The sequence below is a fragment of the Pecten maximus genome, chromosome 15 (genome assembly GCF_902652985.1).
Source record: "Pecten maximus chromosome 15, xPecMax1.1, whole genome shotgun sequence".
In the NCBI taxonomy this organism is placed as follows: Eukaryota; Metazoa; Mollusca; class Bivalvia; order Pectinida; family Pectinidae; genus Pecten; species Pecten maximus.
The window spans coordinates 24735800-24760236 of record NC_047029.1 but is presented as its reverse complement, the minus strand read 5'-3'; the positions used below and the strand labels follow the sequence as shown (position 1 = coordinate 24760236).

Here is a 24437-nt window from a genome sequence, read left to right as displayed (position 1 = left end):
GGGGTTATGATCATCCTATTCCTCTCCAATCGAAATCGATCAGTAGTGAATGTGTCATAAACTCTTCGATAAATTACATGTGACTTTATGAACATGGTATTAGTCTTCAAAGGAGTCCATATGAAAACAAGAAAATGAAGCCTTAAGAATGATGTATCCACTGGGCAGAGAGCTTAACATTACAATCAGTGTATTTTCATATGAAATTGGATTACTGTATATATTTAGCAAAAAGACCATGCCTGGTGTCATGTCAATTCATGCATTTTGCAGTTAAAAAAACCCACTGGGAGGGGAAATATGGTCACATGTGAGAGGGAGTCACTTTATTCTGGTTGTCGTTAGGCAGGTTTGAGCACTTATACAATTAACCCATCGTTTAATTTGAGTCAAAGTTGAGACGTTGGAACCCTGGGTTCATTTCAGGATAGATACGGTAAAATACTGACTAGTAATATTGGTTTTATGATAGTTCTTTGACATTAAGATAATCAATTTCTGTTTTACAGGCGCTGACACGGAACACAGTTCCCGAGAGCTGCCTCTATTATTGTATTCACTTGTTAAATCTTGCACTCACCATACCCTGTACAGACAGTCGGAGAAGGGTAGGTGTCATTCTAACTTCAAAACCAACGAACTTTATTTCTGAGATACATTGTATTATAAGATACTTATATTTCATATATCTCAATAGTATTAAAATAAAGCTTTGAAAATCTACGTTAATCATTATTTCTTTATAATGTTAAAGATCTTTTGATGTCATCATATTAAGAAATATTATACTAGAGATTTCATTCAATAAAGGGAATAAAGAAAAAATAGATGAAGGTTTCTTTGAGAGACTTTTAGCTAGACTTAAAAAAGCGTCTTAATTTGTCTCGGAAAAACTAATTTCTATATCATGTTGATTTTATTTTTCAGACCAAAGTTTTCCAAGGCTGTGCTCCTAACGGAGACTACAAGGATTGGTTTTCCTCCACTAGTTTACTACAAAATGCTTGTGACACTATAAAAGAAGTACACGTTTCCGTCCTCAGCCTCGAGCCTGGCGACAATTTCACTTTTCCCGCTGACGTTGATCTTGTCAACTCTAGTCTGGAGGAGATGTTTCAAATGGCTCCTAGTTCCATTATGAGTGAGGAATTATATGTTTTGTGTCTGAGATATTCATAGGATTATTAAGGGGAAAAAAGACATCTTGTCTCTACTAGTGTGTGTAAAAGTTGATGTGTATTGCGAAGGAGTTGATTAAAGAGTTGTTAATATCACTGCCTCAATGTTTGTAACAGAGCAGTTTTCTTCATTTTAGAATTATGATAACACATGAGAAAGCTTCCTAGCAACACTGTAATTATATATGAGTATATATATCAAAAACTTCATGTTTGATTACTGAATTCAGTATTTTGAAAATATTTGTACTTCAAGAATCTTACATTTTTATAACAATTGTCCATCCGTTGTAAACAATTTACATTTTCAACTTCTTCTCCAAAAGTGCTTAACTGAATTCAGTCAACTTTGGCAGGAAGCTTCCATGGCTAAAGGTCAAATAAAATTAAATTAACTTAATAAATACTTCAAAACTCAGGTGGCCATTGAGGCCCATGGGCCTCTTGTTTTACGGATGGAGTTATATCTTTATAAATCTCTTGTTAGCTGAGTAAATAATGCTAATAGTGAACGAAATGTTAGATGATATAATGTATTTTATGTGTACATATTTTATTGTTTCAGGCTCTGGTGGTCCTATTACTGCCGCCCACTCCGGCCATATCCCTAGCCATCCTACTCTGCTTCCCATGCCAAGCGAGGGAACATTTCCTGTGATGCCAATCCACTCTCTTTCTAGTCACTCTGGTGCCAAAACAAATGACAAACCAAAATACGAAAGTAAAGGTGTGTCAACCGAAACAGCTCCGCCTGTTACCATACCAATTAACGAGAGTTTAATTTCTCTGTTAATGAAACTGCATGCTAAACTATCGGGAAAGGCTGGTTCCTATGTCCCTCTGTCAATGTGTAATAGACTTCCCTCAACCTCGCGAGTTGGGGACGGCTCGCATTTCATTACGTGTTTGTTAGACAAGATGTCACAACAGAGTTCTCAGTGTGCCAAATTGATTGAGGAGACATATCAACAACTAGTCCCAAAATCGGAGGATGACGGTAAACAGAAATCTGGCAAGAAGGACGACAGGTGAGTACAAACTTTCTTTGTTAAGATGGTGAATAGGTGTCTAGAGGTATAGAAACTTTCAGTTTTGAATTTTATTCTCCCAAAAATTTTCTGGAAAAGTTATCATAATTCTTCTAGCAAGTAAGTTTTTTTGCTGGATCTATGGCCCCTTGAACAGCCAGGATCATTTTGAGGCGGGGATCTCTTTGTGTTGTGAATGAACTTGACCAGCTGACTTCTCTAAGCGAAGGTGCTTATGTCACCTCATCCTGAATGTGATGTTCAGCCATGTATGACTACAATCGGCATAGTCTACACTTGGTCAGGCTCGTATTAGGATTATTTTCGCACCCATACTTGAGTGATGGTAGACTACACCTGCCTTATTGTCAGCGTATTATACTCTGTTGTATATTTGTATTGTATATTTGGTCATTTTTCACAACACTTGTAGTAGCTGGTGACTACTTCACTGAACAACACAAGGGAGGCATGTGGTAGTAGTTGGTGACTACTTCACTGAACAACAAAAGAGGCCCATCACATGCCATCCAGAGAAATTGGGGTAAAGTGTCTTGCCCAAGGACACCACCACGACAGTACAGACTGGCCCATTTTATCAGCTTCATGAGAAACACAAACCAATATGGGTATATGGGGTGTAGAACCATACACCTCAGATCTCCACCTTAAGTTACTTGGCTAGCATTCTTACCCACTGAGCTATTGTGGCACCTCTAGCAACAACTTTGTTTCTGTAGTCTAAGACAAGATTTAATGAGTGGAACGAATGTGTTTATATGGTCTGTTGATTCAAAGTTTATGCGTTTTTATAGAAAGAAGAAGGCTAAAGAACGACAGGAGAAATTGATGGCACAGTTTGCCTCAAAACAGAAAGCTTTTATGGAACAGAATTTTGATACAGATATACAAGGTAAACACACATTAAGACAATAGATTAATTACAATTAAAATAATTAGGCCCTGGATATGTATAATTTTGATACAGATCCACCAGGCACATTGAGACAGTAGCTTAATTACAGTAAATTAATTAGACCCAGGATGTGTATAATTTTGATACAGATCCACCAGGTAATCACACACTGAGACAATAAAATTTTATTTATCGACTCCAGCTAATCTGGACAATAACATTACATGATACCCAAAATGTAGGTAAAAACTCATACCATGTTGATTTTCTCTATTAACTGTGAGGGGATAGATGAATTATTCAGTAATGAAGATCAAGAAATCATTAATTATTAGGATTAATACTTTGTCCTTCTGACAAATTTTTCATAATAAACAATTTCTGTTTTCAATTTTCCATGTCCAGACGACAGCAGTAGTACAACTTCAGAGAAGCCTGATACTAAACAGATTGTGGAGGAAAAGGAGTTTGACTGTGTCATCTGTGGGCATAGCTCGCCGTCCACTACAGACAAACCAATCGGTCTAGTGGTCCTCATCCAGGCCTCCAGTGGTCAGTATATAGTCCTGGCCTGTAGCGGTCACAACTTTGCCAAAATACTTTTGTACCCAGGGGCCTGAGGGGCGGGGCCAAATAGGGGAAATAGGGTTAGTCCTTTAAATCGCTACTAGTCATAAAGTTATTAATGAATTTGAACCAAATTTGGTCAGGAACATCCTTGGTAGAAGGGGAACATAGTTTGTATAAATTTTTACTCTGAACCCCCAGGGGCCTGAGGGGCGGGGCCAAATAGGGGAAATAGGGTTAGTCCTTTAAATCGCTACTAGTCATAAAGTTATTAATGAATTTGAACCAAATTTGGTCAGGAACATCCTTGGCAGAAGGGGAACATAGTTTGTATAAATTTTTACTCTGAACCCCCAGGGGCCTGAGGGGCGGGGCCAATTAGGGGAAATAGGGTTACTCCTTTAAATCGCTACTAGTCCTAAAGTATTGAATAGCTTTTTCACCAAATTTGGTCAGGAACATCCTTGAGGGGAGGGGGAACAGAGTTTATATGAATTTTTACTCTGTACCCCTAGGGGCCTAAGGGGCGGGGCCAATTAGGGGAAATAAAGATTAGTCTTTTAATTGCTACTAGTCATGAAGTTTTAAATGGATTTTAACCAAATATGGTCAGGAATATTCATTGGAGAAGGGAAACCGAGTTGGTATAAATTTTTACTCTGAATCCCCAGGAGACTGAGGAGTGGGGTCCGATAGGGAAAATAGGGGTTTAAATCGCTATTAATTATTAAGTTACGAATGGATTTTAACTAAATTTGGTCAGGAACATCCGGAGAGGAAGGGGGATTTTAACTAAATTTGGTCAGGAACATCTGGAGAGGAAGGGGGGAAAGAGTTTGTATAAATATTGAGGGGCGGGGCCAAATAGGGGAAATAGAGATTAGTCTTTAAATTGCTATTTGCCATAAAGTTTTAAATGGATTTTCACCAAATTTGGTCAAGAGCATCCTTGGGAGAAGGGGAACCGAGTTTAGATAAATTTTTACTCTGTACCCTCAGGGGCCTGAGGGGTGGGGCCAAATAGGGAAATAGGGGTTTATCCTTTAAATCACTATTATTCATAAAGTTATGAATGGATTTGAACCAAATTTGGTCTGAAATATCCTTAGGGGAAGGGGGAAAGAGAGTTTATATAAATATTGACTCTGACCCCCAAAGGGGCCTGAAGGTAGGGGCCGAATAGGGGAAATAGAGATTTGAGTTTTAATGGATTTGAACCCAATTTGGTCAGAAACATCCGTGGTGATGGGGGAACAGATTTTGCATTAATGGTTACTGTGACCCTCAATCCCATAACTATGTATAGTATCGCTGGGCATTAAGGGATAAACACAATTCTTATGTAAAAATAGGCCAAAGGGTTTTCCCCACCCTAAGGGACTTAGTTTCTTTAAACACCATTATGTTGTAAAAATAATCCATGTGGTCTTTCAGAGAGTACATTTTTGTATAATGTATTAACAAATTGAATATGAACATTATTTTGACAGTTGGTCAAATCCAACCAGGTGAGCGATACAGGCCCCATGGGCCTCTTGTTTGTTTTACAATTATGGTAAATACATAATAGTATTATTTTGACATTAGATATTTCCCTGTTGATTAGTGTTGGGCCACAGACTACAGACAGAGGACCCCATCCAACTTCCTGTGGAGGGGGAGAAGGTTCTTACTACACCCATCTCCTGTGAGTTGGCACAGAAAAGACAACTCAAGGCTCTGTTTGAACACTTTGAAGAGGTGAGCAAGGATTTTACTTGGAAAACAGAGTTGATAACTACTGTTTCTACCACAATACCCTGTGTTATTCAACTCTCAGACCATCAGTTAATCATTACAGCCGTTGATTAACAATCTGTTTATACCACACGTGGTATAAACTCTGTACGCATTTCGATTGGCTAACACGGTGAACTTTGACCCAAGCTGCAATTGTTATTGACGTCATCAATAATTTAATGACGTCACATCACCCGGTCCCGGACGTCACCGGTACACTTTATTTGCATACGCGAAATTATACTTGGCCACGTTTCCCTTTGATTCAAGCCGATATTATTGTGGTAGAAACAGGTCACATGACTCGAAATTGTTGGATATGGAATTTATTTCACACTCGTAAGTTATTTTTTAAAAGTTGCAAAAAACACTCGCTAAAGCTCGTGTCTTTTGTAACTTTTAAAAAATAACTTACTCGTGTGAAATAAATTCCATATCCAACAACCACTCGTTGTGTAACCCCTATATATCTGCCTTAATCTAGTATTGAATTGAAAAATAAGAAATCTTTGAAACACAGAATTTTATTCCGTAAAAAATAAGATATTTGATATGTTAAAATAATTATTTTCATTGACATAGAGCATACAGTGAATGTGATATAGTCGGACAGCAACAAATATTTCTCTAAACATCACATTATAAGAACATGTTCTGTTGATCATGCTTCATTGAATAAACTTTATTTGTTTAAGTTTTTGTTAAATACATAAAGTCAAGAATATGTTCTTTTGTTTTAATTGTATACACCAAATTGTCTTTAAACACTGTATTGATTATCATTCATATAGCTATTAAATTCTTCTTCAATTCATATGATTCTTTAAATTTCACTGCTACAAGGAATTCTATCGAAATTACATCTTTAATTAAGAAAATGTGTAAATGTACTCATGGTTTGATATTATGTTTTGCCTTTTATCAGACAACCCTTAGATATCCAGAAAAGGTCCAGCTCAAGTACAACCAAAGTGTTATAAATGTGATGTAAATAAGCTGTTTGTTTCAGACGTCATGTCAGATGTCGGTTAACATTGGCTGGGAGGGCGGCGTGGTAGTCCAGACTTGTGGCCACTACCTACACCTGGACTGCCACAGTTCCTACGTGGCATCATTAACGGTTAGTTTCATCACTTGTAATGGACAGCCAGCTAGATACAAAACTCTATAAAATATTTATATTTACCTTCTCATATTGACATATCTTTCTGTTAAATATTTGTAGTTTGTGTAATTCTTTATGATGATATTGATTTTCTAGACACAATCTTTCATTGGTACATTTGTATGTGTTTCACTGTCTTCAGTATTATATCTACCGTCTAATATTCTGGTGCTGCAATTCATTTATTTTGGCACACTCAAATTTTAGCACATAACTGAACTGCTGTGGAAAACTTACCGAGGTAACACAGAAATTGTAATTAGACTGCCAACATAATTTAATTGAAGCCAAGGCTTTATGTGCAAAAGGCAAAAAATACATGTAAGATTGCCTCAGAAATGTGTATGTTTCAACTACACACTAATTGCCTGCCTGTACCTACCTGTACCAGAACAAGGTATCAACATTTTCTTGTTAACATTTGTAAGTTTACTTTTATCAGCAATATTACTTTTCAATTAATTTTCAGTCTTGTATTGAGTTTATTTGTGACTTTTATGTTTGAATTTGTTTAATAATATCTTTTGACCTTTGAACTTAAGACCCAGGAGGTGAACCAAAATCTTGTGGTCAGCAAGGGAGAGTACTGGTGTCCACTCTGTCGACAGCTTGCTAACTCGGTCATCCCAATCATCCCCGAAGAGAGCAAGTACACACTGGTGAAGCCGGTCAGTCCGGTCCTAACACAGATGGTCAAGGACATTGCAGAGATGATGATTCGCCGTCCCATAACACCGGTCAGTTTTGCTGTATTTATCAACAGATAACAGATAAGTCCCTACCCACAAATAAGCCTGCTTCTTCCTTTTTTTGCAGAATCATTAATTTTGAAATTATAGTTAGCTGAAAGTGGTTCACACAAAAATTTCAAAACTAAAATTTTCCACTATAGGTGAAGTGATAAATAAATTATCATAATGAATAAGTTAATCCTTGATTCAGTGTGATGTGAAAAAGTTTCATTCACAGGATGAGTTTAATGTATAGACTTCTGTTTAGTTTGTGGACGTGAACTGACAATAATAATCATCACTACATGGACTTTCTGAAATTAAGGTTTTTAAAGTGCTGATTATTATATTGTATTTGGACCTTAAGCATACATTTCCATATGAAATTTTGAATATTTAAATCTGGAAGAAATAACTGCATAAGAAATATTTATAGTGCTGATTATTATATTGTATTTGGACTTTAAACATACATTTTCATTTCAAAATTTGAATATGTAAATCTGTAAGAAATAACTGCATAAGAAATATCATTATTTACACAGATGAAATTAAAATTTCTTTCTGTAGAGGTCCTCCACACTGACCAAAGCCATGGGTAGTGTGATGGAGGATCTAACCAACGTGACGTATAGCGTCTACAAAACCTACACCACGTCACAGTCGTCAGAGAGTGTCCTCCTGTTTGTGTGCTCCGTCGCCAGGTAATATCCACTCTATAAAATCTATATTTATTCAGTTGATGTATTCTGGTAAATAGAATTTAGTACAAGAAATAAGGATTTGGATGACATTAAGTTGGCAAGTTGCCAATGGGGAGGGCAGAGGGTAGCTTAAGTTTATATTATGTCCTTTTGCCTTTCCATCCTTCCTCACTTTTTCTTGTCTGGGCGCTTTTCTCCCAAATTACATGTCACTATAACTCTGCTCATAGGGCATGAGCCTACCTAGGTGAGGCAGTGTGTCATGTTTAAAAATTAGGCCACTTTGACCTACATAAAGCCTGGTGCCCATTTCCTACACTGTCTGTCATAGGAACTTTATACTTCTGTCATCAGTTCACCTATGTAAGGCAGTGTTGTCATGTTTCAAAGTTAGGTCATTCTGACCTACAATTTCACCTTTGACCTACATAAAGCCTGGTGCCCATTTCCTACACTGTCTGTCACAGGAACTTTATACTTCTGTCATCAGTTCACCTAGTATGTAAGGCAGTGTGTCCATGTTTCAAAGTTAGGTCATTCTGACCTATATTTTGACCTTTGACCTACATGAAAAAATGCCTGGTGTCCATTTCCTTAATTACTTGTCACTGAGTTTAATACTCTGGTGATAAGTCCACCTATGTGAGGCAGTGTGTCATGTTCCAAAAGTGGGTCACTTTGTATCTATCATTTATTTTGTATATGTGTAGATGACAGAGCTGCAGCAAGATATTTTAGCTAGAAATGTATTATTTCTGATTTAACTTTATACTTCTGTCATCAGTTCACCTATGTAAGGCAGTGTTGTCATGTTTCAAAGTTAGGTCATTCTGACCTACATTTTGACCTTTGACCTACATAAAAAATACCTGTTGTCCATTTCCTTATACTACTTGTCACTGAATTTTAAACTAATTTCTGATTTTACCATGTGCAATTTCTGACATTCTCAAGTGGTGAAGAATTTGATCCCAATATATATCATATGATACCATTGCAGTTGTTAGTTTGAATATAGAATAAAGTTTTCAGCAGTTGAATTTTTGTGATTGATCAGTTTTGTAATAGATTATATAATTATGTTAATGCTTCGTAAAATGTCCGTATAACTTTTGATCCCTTAGATCTAATTTGGAGATAGAGTTGTTACAGAGAGGAGGAGATCTATGCCCAGCCACATCAGTGGGTCGCAAACAAAGCTTCTGTAAGTATTTAACTGTTTTTACCAGGTTGTGTAAAAGCAGCCCAACTTCATCCATGATGCAGTATGGACAAGACTTAATACACATATTATTTTCATACGAAAAATACCTAGTAAAAGTTCATATTTCAGTTTCAGAGTTTTAAGGTTAACAGAGTGTCAGTAGAAGATTACTGGTATTGTCATCACTTGAAAATATTGATTTTAGTCAAATCAGATTTTAATTTTGAGATTTTGAAACTACATACTGTACATACCCCGGGGTATATATCATGTAGTACATATTGTGTTGGTTAATTGTTTCAGTTGAGGGTTCTGAGTCCATGATGATTTTGATATGTAAATTATTTTTTTCAGTGCCTCTCACCCATGTTCTGAGTATGCACAGCAAAATACTGACCACCAAACCATACACTGACCTGTGGTCACACATCACAGGGGTCACGTGTTCTGAGGAGTCCAGCAGGTAAGTCACTGACATTCAGACTTTCTGGTCAAAGATCTTAAAGGTTATCTGTACCAAGGATTCCAACAGGTAGGTCATTGACATTCAAACTTTGACCTCAGGTCACAGAAGATCATGGGTCAGCTGTTCAGAGGAGTCAAAGTTTTTATGTCACTGACCTTCAAACTTTGACCTCTGTCACATATCACAGGGGTCAACATAACACATAGGTCAGCTGTTCTGAGGAGCCTAAAAGTATTTAAGTCACTTACATTCAAACTTTGACCTGAGTAGTCAAACAAGTAATTTTAGTTTCTGACCCTATAACTTTGACCTCAAGTCACAAATCACGGTGGTCAAGTTCTGAAGAATACAGCAGGTAATTGGTCACAGACCTTCAACATCAACCTCTGGTTACAGATCACATGCTCTGAGGAGTTACTTTGACCTCTAGTCACAGGGATCAGCTAATCTGATCAGTCAAGCATGTAGGTCGTTGATTGTCAAACTTTGACCCCTAATCACAGATCACAGAGGTCGTCTGTAGAAGTAATCCAACAGGACACTGGTAACAACATGACCAACAAATTTTACACATTTTGACTAATTATTGTGATTGTCCGGTCCTAATTAACCCTCTGACCTGAATATCACATTTTGACTGTAATTATTGTGATTGTCCAGTCCTAACCCTCTGACCTGAGTATCACATTTTGACTGTAATTATTGTGATTGTCCAGTCCTAACCCTCTGACCTGAATATCACATTTTGACTGTAATTATTGTGATTGTCCAGTCCTAACCCTCTGACCTGAATATCACATTTTGACTGTAATTATTGTGATTGTCCAGTCCTAACCCTCTGACCTGAGTATCACATTTTGACTGTAATTATTGTGATTGCCTTGTCCTAACCCTCTGACCTGAGTATCACATTTTGACTGTAATTATTGTGATTGTCCAGTCCTAACCCTCTGACCTGAATATCACATTTTGACTGTAATTATTGTGATTGTCCGGTCCTAACCCTCTAACCTGAGTATCACATTTTGACTGTAATTATTGTGATTGCCTGGTCCTAACCCTCTAACCTGAGTACCACATTTTGACTGTAATTATTGTGATTGTCCGGTCCTAACCCTCTAACCTGAGTACCACATTTTGACTGTAATTATTGTGATTGCCTGGTCCTAACCCTCTAACCTGAGTACCACATTTTGACTGTAATTATTGTGATTGCCTGGTCCTAACCCTCTAACCTGAGTACCACATTTTGACTGTAATTATTGTGATTGCCTGGTCCTAACCCTCTGACCTGAGTACCACATTTTGACTGTAATTATTGTGATTGCCTGGTCCTAACCCTCTAACCTGAGTACCACATTTTGACTGTAATTATTGTGATTGTCCGGTCCTAACCCTCTAACCTGAGTACCACATTTTGACTGTAATTATTGTGATTGTCCGGTCCTAACCCTCTAACCTGAGTACCACATTTTGACTGTAATTATTGTGATTGTCCGGTCCTAACCCTCTAACCTGAGTACCACATTTTGACTGTAATTATTGTGATTGTCCGGTCCTAACCCTCTGACCTGAGTACCACATTTTGACTGTAATTATTGTGATTGTCTAGTCCTAACCCTCTGACCTGAGTATCACATTTTGACTGTAATTATTGTGATTGTCCGGTCCTAACCCTCTAACCTGAGTACCACATTTTGACTGTAATTATTGTGATTGCCTGGTCCTAACCCTCTAACCTGAGTACCACATTTTGACTGTAATTATTGTGATTGCCTGGTCCTAACCCTCTGACCTGAGTACCACATTTTGACTGTAATTATTGTGATTGCCTGGTCCTAACCCTCTGACCTGAGTACCACATTTTGACTGTAATTATTGTGACTGTCTGGTCCTAACCCTCTAACCTGAGTATCACATTTTGACTGTAATTATTTATGATTGCCTTGTCCTAACCCTCTGACCTGAGTATGTTTTTGTTGTAGTGTACGGCCGTGACCTGAGTATGTTTTTGTTGTAGTGTACGGCCGTATAACAAGGAAGTTCCAGTGTTACTGAAGGATCCCTCCTCACTCCTAATACAGCTCATCCTCACTTTACCAGCCACCATCGAGAAAGGTGGGTATCGCCTTTACTTCCTGCCTTCAGTATTACCAGTGAAATGATGGGTCAAAAAAACATTGTTTGGGGAAGAATGGAATTTTCTTTTGTTATCTTTGGTTAAAAATGATTGAATCAACAGAATCTTCCACTTCGGTTACTTTGAGGAATTCTTGTTCCTGTGTTTTCCTTCCCAATCCCCCATTCTATTAAAAACTATCACTTGGTCTATCATCGGTCAAATAAGATAGCTATTACTATATATATTGATTCAATAAATCACTGACATTATATTTTTGTAGCGTGTTGATTTTTCACTTTTGTAAAATCCTGCCTCTTTTCCAGTTCTTGAATAAATTGTCATGATCAATTTGCATACATGTATGGTCATTATGGCTGAAAATAAATTGAGAGATTTTTATGTCCATATCTGAGCCCAGAGAATACTTTTGTATAACATTGTTATCTGTTGAACAGAACACTTCTGTGTGCTGACTAAGATGCTGTATAATGTGGTATTTATACAAGCCCTCGCTTGTACCAGCTGTAAATTCACTATGGATGAACGAGAGGCATGGAGGAAAAAAGGCCGCAAGGTAGGTCAGCAGTGACCGAATTCATTAGATTAGACGAGGTATCTCGAATTATCTTAGATTTAGTAAGCTCACACTGATATCGTTGGTATTGTTTAATTCTGGTTCATTATTATCATATCCAAGATTTAAATTATCTTGTAAAATACACTTTTAAAATTATATATTTCTGTCTTGAAAGCTCATGTACTCAACGTTTTGACAACATGAGTTTGTGATGATAATCAAATAATGATAGCTTTCACTTGGTAACAGTCATATAGATGTGTTATTGTTAAATTCATGTTCAAAACAGAATTTTAAAAAATTCAGACATTTATTTGTAAAGAAAATGGAAGAAAAACCAGATAAAAAAGAGTTTTTATGGTTTTTTTTTTTTCCAATTACAGAAGTCATTTTAGAATTTAATGAAAATTCATATTCATTACAGAAGTTAATATATGGAGAATGATTTAAAAGCGTATGTGTTACTTTGGACTTTTCCAGGTATCATTTGACAGTCTGGAGGGGATGTTAAGTCATGTGATTACTAGGTTAGAGGTCAGCCGACTGTACGAAGATGTTGATATGCAAGATGTTGGAATTCCCGCTGTGAGTATTATGTGACAAACCAAAACACAAAATAATATTATAGCACTATTATATATGTATATACATGTATATAAGCAAGTAAAATTATATGTTAAGGTTATGCCAAATTAATTGAGTATTTACATTTTGTTTAAATTTTAGTTTACTAAAATATGAGATTCACTTTCTCCCAAAAGTTACTGGGAAAATGCATTAATCTGAATGGTAACTTCATATTTTATTTTCATATTAAATGGTGAAATTTTGATTTAATTTTCATGTTATTTAGATATTAATTTAATTGAAAAAGAAGTTTGTTTTTTTTTGCTTTATTTAATCTTAATCTATATATCAAAAGCTCAGTAGCACTACTGTAATCCTGGTAATTTTTGCCCCCGTTTAATTTTCGCTCTTTGACACATATGGTGTCCGGACCATAACTTCAATACTACTCGACCCAGGCTCTCCATACTTGACACAAATATACATATTGATGAGCCGGAGTGTCGCATACCAAAATCATGCCCCTTACCCTCTTATTTGTGGAGTTATTCTCCTTTCATGATTTTTGTTGTGTATTTGAATAGCCAGTTAGCCACGCTAATTATATAAATAGTCCATTCCGGATATACGGTTATTATGTTATACACGCCTCGCGTATGAATACGCACTGTTTGATTAATAAAAAGTAGTTCGACAATATGGACTCCACATGTTGTGTTGATTATGAGAGCCAGACAGTTTCCTTCTTGGATTCCTCTTATTAATAATCCCCCTGGGAACATAACACAAATTGGCGACGAGGAACAAACGAACCTGCAAAACACAATGGCTAAAGGAGGCGTTGGAAAGGTCGGTATTTTTGATGAATCGATCGAAAGTTGGGAGTCATACACCGAACGGGTCGAGGTGTGTTTTATTGCAAATGGCGTCAAACCAGAAATCAAAGTGGCCTCGCTGCTTAGTTTGATTGGTCCTAAAACGTATGGGTTGCTGAAGAATCTACTGGCCCCAGCTAAACCATTAGATACGGGATACGATGATATTATAGCCCTGCTAGATAAACATTTAAATCCCAAACCATCCGAGATAGCGGAGAGGTTTCGCTTTCATAAGAGAGAACAGCGCCCTGGTGAAGATGTTATGACTTATGTAGCAGAATTACGCAAGTTATCAATTCATTGTAATTTTGGAGATACCCTCCAGATCACAATAAGGGATCGCCTAGTTTGTGGTTTACGCCAGGAAGCTATTCAACGTAAACTTCTAGCTGAAACGACACTAACATTAGACACTGCTATTCAGACTTCGGTTGCCATGGAAACAGCAGGGAAGGACGCAGTTGAACTCCAACGATCACATAATGACAAAGCAACGCCTGTAAACAAAATAAAGGCACACTACAGTGGTAATAAACAGAGCCATGGTAAACACTTTTCTCGCAAAAACAGTGATAGGTCTACTAACTCCACACAAAGTCCTAAACATTACAAGAAATATTTTCGATGTGAAGGTACCCATGATGCCAGTACATGCACGTTCATATCCACAATATGTCGGTATTGTTCTAAGAAAGGGCATATCGAAAAAGCATGCTTGTCTAAAAAACGAGAACATAAACATGTGAAATATGTCAAAGAGGGAAGTGACGATGACCTTAACCCAGAAGAACCATTGTACTACATCAATCGAATGGAGAATGGACGCCCTGATCATATCCGTATCAGACCAAATATTGAGGGAACAATGATAGACATGGAACTCGATACAGGAAGTACAGTCACATTGATTTCTCAGGACTTGTACAAGGAACATTTCTGTCATATACCACTACATGAGACCACAATAAGGTTGAAGACCTACTCTGGAGAAAATATCAAACCCATTGGTGAGATACGCGTTTCGGTTAACCTGTACAATCAGACAGCAACAAAGAATCTGTTAGTAGTACCGCAACAAGGCCCAGCATTGTTTGGTAGAGACTGGCTTAGAACATTTCAAATTGATTGGCATGACATTAAAGTACATGTATTGAGATTGTCGTCCACACCGACTGAACTTCAGAACATTCTCGATGAACACAAAGCAGTATTCTCAGAGGGAATTGGAAAACTTAAAGGTATCAAAGGTGGTATTACTCTAGAGGAGAATGCTCAACCTAAATTCCATAAAGCTCGCCTTGTACCATACACATTGAAACCCAAAGTTGAAGCAGAACTTCAGAGGTTGGAACAGCAGGGAATTATCATACCTGTCAATCACAGTAAATGGGCAGCACCTATTGTACCGGTTGTGAAGAAATCAGGCCAGGTACGAGTATGTGGGGATTATAAAGTCACCCTGAATCCAGTCATGAAGGTTGAACAGTACCCCTTGCCCCGCATCGAGGATATATTCTCATCTCTGGCCGGAGGACAACGGTTTTCGAAAATAGACTTAACGCAGGCATACCGTATTTGACCTAATAAGGGCGCAGGGCGCGGGTAATTGACAGTGGGGGCGCCCTTATTAAGATTAGTTACTCTGAAGTTTTATGAAACAGACTATACCTTATAGCAGAATACCCAATGTTGTGGAAACGGTAAAATATTCAGTCATAAAAATATTCCAGATGAAGATATCTATTCATTATCATATATTAAGCTTAAACATCACTTGAATACTCCTGTAAACTTGTAAACCATGCCAGCTGATCTTTAGACCAGAGAACGTGTGGTCCACCATTGATGTTCAAATGGAACTCTTTTGTGTTCTATTTATAGAAACAGGTGATTTCCCAGATCATATCAGACATCGTTTTCTTTGACCTCATAATTGATTTACAATGTCTTTTACTAGCTTTCTGTTCTGAACAAAAGTTATTTATCAACAAGAATGAAGTCTTTACTTTATCTTCAAATAAAGATGGTAAGTTATTATTTGTATGTGTGTTTAGTTTTGGGTGCTCTTTGCACTGACATGTCATCTGTAGCCTGTAGGAATACACAAAATGTGGCGAAAACATGTGTTCCAGTTACTTAATTTGCTGAGGAAAATTGAACACATAAAGTAGCAAAATATTTCACATCAATTATTACTTTTGAACACCATTTTGACACTCAGTCAAAGATTTATTTCCTTGAAAAAAGGTAGGGGCGCCCTTATTAGGGCAGGCGCCCTTATTAGGTCAAATACGGTATTTGCAGATGGAGATGGAAGATTGGTCTAAAGAACTGTTGACAATCAACACACACAAAGGTCTTTTTCAATATAACCGTTTACCCTTTGGTGTAGCCTCTGCCCCGGCATTATGGCAGCGAGCCATGGACCAAGTCCTTCAAAACGTTCCATTTACCTCATGCATCCTGGATGATATGATTATTAGCGGTCGTACTGACGAGGAACATCTACAAAATTTGAGAACTGTACTACAGAGATTGGAAGGGTATGGGTTAAAGGCAAACTTGGACAAGTGTGACTTTTTCAAAGAAAAGGTTACTTATTGTGGACACATCATCAGTCAGGATGGTCTCCAAAAATCGCCGGACAAAGTGGATGCTGTTCTGAACGCTCCGATACCTGAAAACCAACAGCAACTACGCTCATTTCTAGGTTTGGTAAACTACTACCGCCGATTTTTACCTGACTTATCGACAGTCGAAGGACCACTAAATGAACTTCTTCACAGTGACAGTACCTGGAAATGGACCACAGCTTGCGAGGAATCATTTAGAGAGGTTAAAACTCTGATCACATCTAACCGTGTACTATGCCATTACGACCCAGAACTACCAGTAAAACTCGCGTGCGACGCATCACCATATGGTCTAGGATGTGTTCTCTCTCATGCCATGAAAGATGGCGAAGAGCGGCCTATTGCATTTGCCTCACGCTCATTGACCAAAGCAGAGAAAGGTTACTCACAGATTGACAAAGAAGCATTGGGTTTGTTTTGGGGTGTTCAGAAGTTTAATACATACTTATATGGTAAACACTTCACACTAGTGACTGACCACAAGCCCCTTGTTCAAATTCTACATCCGCACAAGTCCATACCAGCCATGACAGCTGCCAGGCTTCAACGATATGCTGTGTTTTTGTCGGAACATTCCTATGATATCGAGTACAAAAACACTACAAAGCATTGTAACGCGGACGCGCTTTCGCGGCTTCCATTGAAAGGTAGTTCAGACGGAGCTACGGACCCTGTGGACCTTTTCTACACTGCACAGATCGAAACACTACCTGTAACTAGTGCACAAATTCGTCATGAGACATCTCGAGATTCCACGTTATCTCGAGTGTACGACATGTTAATGTTGGGAACATTGAAGAAAACAGATGACCCTGATATCATACTTTACATAAATCGACGGGATGAACTTTCCGTACATCAAGGTTGTATAGTATGGGGTAACCGTGTAATAATACCAAGTGGCCTACAGGAAAGAGTTCTTACAGAACTACACGATGGACATCCAGGAGTGGTCCGGATGAAATCTGTTGCGAGATCCTATGTTTGGTGGCCAAACATTGATAAACAAATTGAACAGTTATGTAGTTCATGTCTAGGATGTCAACGATCGGGACACATGCCGAAATCTGCACCAGTACACCCTTGGGAGTGGCCTTCCAACCCATGGCAACGGATACATGTTGATTTCGCAGGGCCTTTCATGAACTTCATGTTTTTAATAGTTATTGATGCGCATTCCAAATGGCCTGAGGTATTCACCATGAGATCCACTACAACCACGCTCACCATCGAGTTACTACGCAATTTATTTGCTCGTCATGGTATTCCTGAGCAATTAGTCTCAGATAACGGACCTCAGTTCATTTCTGAGGAGTTTCGTCAATTTATGAAGCAGAATGGTATTCGACATAGTACATCATCACCATATCATCCGCGTACGAACGGACAAGCGGAACGTTTCGTCCAAACCTTCAAACAAGCCATGAAAAACGCAAAGGATGAAAAACGTACATTACAGCAAAAACTGAGTGTATTTCTATGCAAGTACAGATCAACACCACATGCTATGACGAATGAGACACCCGCTAAGTTGCTCTTAGGCCGAAATATAAGGACACGGCTCGACATTATGAAACCTGATTTGTCAGCTAGGGTATCATACAGACAAGACCGCATGAAATTGTCGCGTCACACAGGAGAAACTGTCCGACAGTTTTCTAAAGGCCAAAGTGTGATGGTACGCGATTATCGTTCGTCAGACAGGAAGTGGATTCCTGCATCTATCCACACCAAAACAGGACCTCTGTCCTACACTATTGACACTGGAACAGGAACTCTATGGAGACGTCATACAGACCAGCTTCGTGCTTGTACTGTTAAACCATCAGAGACGGATGTCACTACAATAAACTTACCGGAACCGGAAGTCGGTCCTATTACACCGGAAGTATCATCGACTCATCAGTCATCTGATAAAGCAACTATTTCTGACGGGAAGGAGGAAGTGGTACCTGTGATGCCTACACCTAAGCAAAAACAGACAATCATTTCCAAATCATCCCCATGTGTAAGTGTTGCTCCACGACGCTATCCAAAGAGAGAACATTCACGAGCTCCAGTGAAATTGAACCTTTAATTAATTTTAGTGATATGTTATTGACAACACTGTGCAAGGGCATAATAATCCCTGTGTGTCAATAAGGGCCAAATAGGTTCTACTAAATCATAAGTTTTTGTTTTAGTTTGTTTAGATGTTAAAGTTAAAGTTAATACTCTTATCAAAGTAATTAATATTCGTATGTTATGAACAGTAAAAGAAAAATCCATAGTTGTAATCTAGTCAAGATTCTCCAAGTAATATCTCAGAGACATTTATATTCCAAGTAATATCTCAGAGACATTTATATTCCAAGTTATATCTCAGAGACATTTATATTCCAAGTAATATCTCAGAGACATTTATATTCCAAGTTATATCTCAGAGACATTTATATCACAAAAGTAATTGTTAAATCGAAAAGGGGAGGAGTGTTGTGTATTTGAATAGCCAGTTAGCCACGCTATTTATATAAATAGTCCATTCCGGATATACGGTTATTATGTTATACACGCCTCGCGTATGAATACGCACTGTTTGATTAATAAAAAGTAGTTCAACAATATGGACTCCACGTGTTGTGTTGATTATGAGAGCCAGACAGTTTCCTTCTTGGATTCCTCTTATTAATAATCCCCCTGGGAACATAACAATTTTACTTCGGGCACATGTGGTGTCCGGACCATATCTCCAGTACTACTCGACCCAGGCTCTCCATACTTGACACAAATATACATCTTGATGAGCCGAAGTGTCGCATACCAAAATCATGCCCCTTACCCCCTTATTTGTGGAGTTATTCTCCTTTCATGATTTTACTTCGGGCACATGTGGTGTCCGGACCATATCTCCAGTACTTCTCGACCCAGGCTCTCCATACTTGACACAAATATACATCTTGATGAGCCGAAGTGTCGCATACCAAAATCATGCCCCTTACCCCCGTATTTGCGGAGTTATTCCCCTTTGATAATTTTACTTGTCCGGACCATAACTCCAATACTACCCAACCCAGGCTCTTTATACTTTACATAAATATACATCTTGATGAGCCGGAGTGTCGAATACCAAAATCATGCCCCTTACCCCCTTATTTGTGGAGTTATTCCCTTTTGATGATTTTACTTCGGGCACATATGGTGTTGAGCTCTCCATACTTAACACAAATATACATCTAGATGAGTCGGAGTGTCACATACCAAAATTATGCCCCTTACCCCCCTTATTAGCGGAGTTATTCCCCTTTGATAATTTTTTCTTGTCTGGTTAAAATTTTGTAATTGCTCACCATTCACTTAATAATGGTATTAGGAGGCTGATTCTTTGCAAAGAGGTTCTTTTTATGTATATATTCTGTATATAAACATGTGAACTACTTTTTGTGTTGTTGTGTCTAAACCAAGGTTTCCCATATTTGCAACATATACATGTATACATCTCATCATTTAAAGTTGCCCTTCAGTTTCGACTACACACCATTATGTGTATCAATATCTCCTTCCAACTTTCCAACAATGATACTTCATTTTAAAGCATTACAACCTGTGAAACTACCCCCTTCCAAGTGTCAAATATTGTGGCGGGCGTATGTTGTGGTCCCTCCAACGGGCCCTTGTTTTAAAATTATATAGGGTCATGATAAAATTGGAATTTTTCAATTTTACAAACGAGAAAAAGGATATTTCTTGAAAACCATTTAGGGCGAATTTAAAACGGTGCAAATATGTTTTGTGTTGCTCAAGGGCGAAAATAACCTGGGGCAAAAATTACCAGGTATACAGTATTTATTACAGATTTGTTAGCTTGTGATTATTTCTAAATCTTTTAAGATGTAAATTCAAAAGATTTGTTATAATTATTTACAGATTTGTCAGAGCGTGATTTATTATTATTTACAGATTTGTCAGAGCATGATTTATTATTATTTACAGATTTGTCAGAGCATGATTTATTATTATTTACATATTTGTCAGAGCGTGATTTATTATGATTTACAGATTTGTCAGAGCGTGATTTATTATCATTTACAGATTTGTCAGAGTGTGTGGTCACCACACTGTGTAGACATGGCCGTCCAGGATTTCTGTCTCCCATTTCTCAAGATTGCAGCCCTTGTCCGACATCACATCTTTGAACAGGAGTTTCCAGAGAAGACGGTAATTATAGAAAATGAAAGCCCACCAAACACTTTTCGACAAATCCCTCAAAACTAAAATAAAATTTAAAAAGTTACAATTTTGTAAATGTTTTAATTTTATCACATCATACAACATATTCTTATAGACTGAGATACGACAAATTTCTGTGTTTATGTTGATAAATGAGCTGTTTTGTGTCTAGATTTGAGACGTGACTATTGTACCGGTAGCTAAAGCCTAATTTTCTTGGGTTTTTTTTTGTAGCCAAATACAACAGAGTTCCAGGAGACCTGTCAGTTCCTTGGACTCAATAAGATTGGCACGACAATCACACAACCAGGTCTTGTGACCAGCTCGTCCATTGTCCATTGGCTAGTCCCAGAACCTTTGACCCTGGTGAGGGCTTGGTGTACAGACCTGACAAACTTCATAAACAGTCACCCTAGTGATGCCAAGGTAAGGCTAGGATAGTGACGGAGGAACCTGGTGATCTGAAATGGTACAATTAAAAATACTTCAATTGTCTTTGTATCAATCTGTAAGGTTGGGGAGACATTTATGAAGAATGATGAACCTTGTGAATTCTATTTTTCCATTGTCTATCAAAATAATTTTATGTCAAATTTTTAGTATAATCTCATTCTCATATTTTAACCCAGTAATGGGTAAAAACTGTCATTTGCTGTAAAGGTAAGAAAAAGAACCTAAGGTGTGTGTGACATGGCATAGCTAATTTTGTCAGGTAGACATATTTTCTAAGTATTCTCTGTTTTTATATAAACTATCATTTGAATGATTTGACCTGTGACCTAAATGAGTGATAGATAGATAGATAGATAGATAGATAGATAGATAGATTTTTTTGTAATATTTAAAAAAAAAAAAAAGGTTTGCTTACATCTGCATATGTAAATTGACATGAATTCAAAGAAATCTCTTAACATTACATTTAATTGTATAATTTACCCTCTGTAGACTCTGTTGCTGAGGAATCCAACGTGGTACCCGCCACAGCTGATCGCACTACCGCATCATTATTACAAGATCTTCCAGGCCTACAACAGCGCCACATGTTCTATGTGTACCAATGTCCCCAAGGATCCGGCTCTCTGCATGGTCTGTGGCCGATTCCTGTGCTTCCGTCAGGCCTGCTGCCAACAACAGCGGATCTACGAGTGTGTGAGAGTATGTATTAGGAACTAAGAATTGGAGAGTCATAATTTAGTAATAATTGTCCTCTTGTCCTGTAAACTGAGAACAGAAAGAATGGCCTCTAGCAATGCATTTCTCTACACCTCATAATATATCTAGATGAAAGGTTTGACTATTATTGACTTAGACGAGACTGGCATAGTGTTATATAATATCATTGCTCAGAATATTTGTATCATATTTGTATGAAGCTGCTGTTTCTGGGTTTTTTTTGACATCATTAACATCTCCTGTCTTCAGAATTTCAGAAATTTTAGAAAACTTTTAATAAAGACTGAAAATCACCATCAGTAACTGATTTTGGATATTGAACAAAACATCCCTTAAAAAGATTGCAGTCTGATATTAACAGTAAATATTCATCAGTTTCGTAACAATTGTTTCAACAAATTAATGGTTGGTAAAGTGTAGCACTTGGAATTTTAAACACTAATTTATTGATAAAAATATGAAATTATTAAAAATATTTCAGAGGTGAAAATAATTATGATATATAGCCTAATATCTATAGACAGTGTATATAAGTGTGTATTGTTTGTCGATGCAGCATTCCATCGAGTGTGGTGCAGGGACAGCCATGTTTCTACTTGTCAACTCTAGTGTGGTAGTTGTGATCCGTGGGCCGAGGGCCACACTCTGGGGATGTGTATATCTGGACGAACATGGCGAGGAAGACAGGGACCTCAAGTAAGTACTACCAGGACTAACTACTGATCAGATATCCGGATCATGGTCCAGAGATAAGTAAGGGATGGGTAGTATAGAATTCTACTGACTGTGTCTTAAGTCCGTCTAAATATTATACCCCTACTTCCCACATTAAAGAAGTCAACAACAAATGAAGATTGTTTCTTTATTAAAAGAATAATGATTTTGAGATTCTTTTTAAAAAAAAAACTGTCAAAATGACAACCTTTAGAAGCTAAAGACTCTTCTGTATCAAAATTGTCATTGGAACAAATCATGAGGGATATAATTGTCTAGAAAACTTTTTATCAGAATATTTTCCTGAACTCCACAGATTAGATACTATACTGTATATTGTAGACGAGGCAAGCCACTGTTCCTGAGTAAGGAGAGATACAATCTGTTACAACACCAGTGGATCTCTCACAATTTCGACCATAGCTGTAAACGCTGGATCTGGCATCAGGATCGCCTGTAAACGTTTCCTGTATATCCTGTAACCAGTTAAGATGACAGTAAATTCCCTAAACTTCCAGTACCCATGCATTCATGATGGCTGTATAAACACCAACATTTCCTGTAACCATTCAAGATGGCTGTATACACCAACATTTCCTGTAACCATTCAAGATGGCTGTATGCACCAACATTTCCTGTAACCATTCAAGATGACTCTGAACACCAACATTTCCTGTAACCATTCAAGATGGCTGTATACACCAACATTTCCTGTAACCATTCAAGATGACTCTGAACACATTTACTGTAGGGATATCCTCTAGGATTCTAAGGTGGTATTCAACACCACCACTTCCTGTAGGAGTATCCTGCTGTTACCTTTCAGATGGTGGTTCAAAACAACAAAACATGATTTCCTGTATCAAGTATATACTGTAACCATTTAAAAGCTTGATTCTGGCTCCATAATGCCTGTAAATACTGTACGATACTGTTTCGCCTGTAACCTATACCCATTCATGGTGGAGATTGATTCCCTGGTGTCTGATCTTCCTGTAAAGGATTCTAGCTTGTGTTTGTCTAAAACTACACTCCAGCCTTGAGTGTTGATGGTAGATGTGGGTTCTGTCTTTATATCTACCATTTACCCCATTTTTACCTGTAACCACTGTGTTAAGATCATGGTGTATATATTGACCCTGTCACGGGTATGTAAGATAAAAATCTATTGAAATCCATTGAAAGCTGGAGTCTTTCTGTTTGTCAGAAACAACAGGTTCAATAAATTTGGATTGCAATATTTTCATGGATGCAAGTAGGATTTGACTAATAGCTCATTAAAACACAAACATTTGGACTTTCCCTTCCTGTGTTCATTTGTACTACAGATGCATTGTAGTGTTTTAACACTTTACTTACGGAATCTGTGTGAAGATCAGAGGGGAGGGGAGGTAATTTAAGCATTCTTTGAACTACTCTGCTATGGATGGTAATGTAAATGTAAATAATTTGTAGAACTCAAATTATATTGCAAAACCAAATTAAAACATATTAGCAGAATGATGAATTAGTGCACCAACAATGATTGCCATAGAAACTAATGTAGTTAAACTACAATTAGCAGAATATTGATTTAGCAGAAAACTTACAGTGCAAAAACCGCTATAATAAAATTACCGCTGAAATATTATAAGTTTACAGTATTTATACTGTCTTATATATTGACGAAGATTTCCAATCAAATATCATACTTGACATGTTTTAAATTAGAAAATCCTTTTCAAAAGTTAATTATAAGCAAATTTTGTTTGCAAACTTCTGTAAGAATCCGCTACACGGATTCATACAGTTTGCAAACAAAATTTGTTTCATACCCCGATGAAACTAAA

General features: G+C 37.5%; 2 protein-coding genes across 2 annotated transcripts in view; both read left to right on the top strand.

Annotated features, from left to right (window-relative positions):
* The window catches only part of LOC117343432 (E3 ubiquitin-protein ligase UBR3-like), a 58476-nt gene extending 34039 nt beyond the window's left edge, over positions 1–24437 (top strand). The window contains exons 19-37 of the mRNA XM_033905773.1: positions 510–608; positions 928–1141; positions 1744–2206; positions 3022–3119; positions 3528–3674; positions 5296–5429; positions 6478–6588; positions 7176–7370; positions 7935–8068; positions 9193–9272; positions 9627–9735; positions 11759–11856; positions 12316–12434; positions 12918–13022; positions 20584–20709; positions 20956–21147; positions 21667–21876; positions 22451–22590; positions 22951–24437. Of these exons, the coding sequence (XP_033761664.1) occupies positions 510–608; positions 928–1141; positions 1744–2206; positions 3022–3119; positions 3528–3674; positions 5296–5429; positions 6478–6588; positions 7176–7370; positions 7935–8068; positions 9193–9272; positions 9627–9735; positions 11759–11856; positions 12316–12434; positions 12918–13022; positions 20584–20709; positions 20956–21147; positions 21667–21876; positions 22451–22590; positions 22951–23068 (2892 nt within the window). The 3' untranslated portion in view covers positions 23069–24437. The remainder of the gene's footprint in view (positions 1–509; positions 609–927; positions 1142–1743; positions 2207–3021; positions 3120–3527; positions 3675–5295; positions 5430–6477; positions 6589–7175; positions 7371–7934; positions 8069–9192; positions 9273–9626; positions 9736–11758; positions 11857–12315; positions 12435–12917; positions 13023–20583; positions 20710–20955; positions 21148–21666; positions 21877–22450; positions 22591–22950) is intronic.
* On the top strand, positions 17374–18831 carry LOC117343433 (uncharacterized protein K02A2.6-like). Its single transcript, XM_033905774.1, has one exon. The coding sequence runs from the start codon at positions 17474–17476 to the stop codon at positions 18590–18592; it is 1119 nt and encodes a 372-aa protein (XP_033761665.1). The 5' UTR covers positions 17374–17473; the 3' UTR covers positions 18593–18831.

Bases quoted from the DNA above. Each gene is read 5' to 3' on its own strand.
- LOC117343433 (XM_033905774.1), top strand. From the start codon at position 17,474: ATGAAATCTGTTGCGAGATCCTATGTTTGGTGGCCAAACATTGATAAA.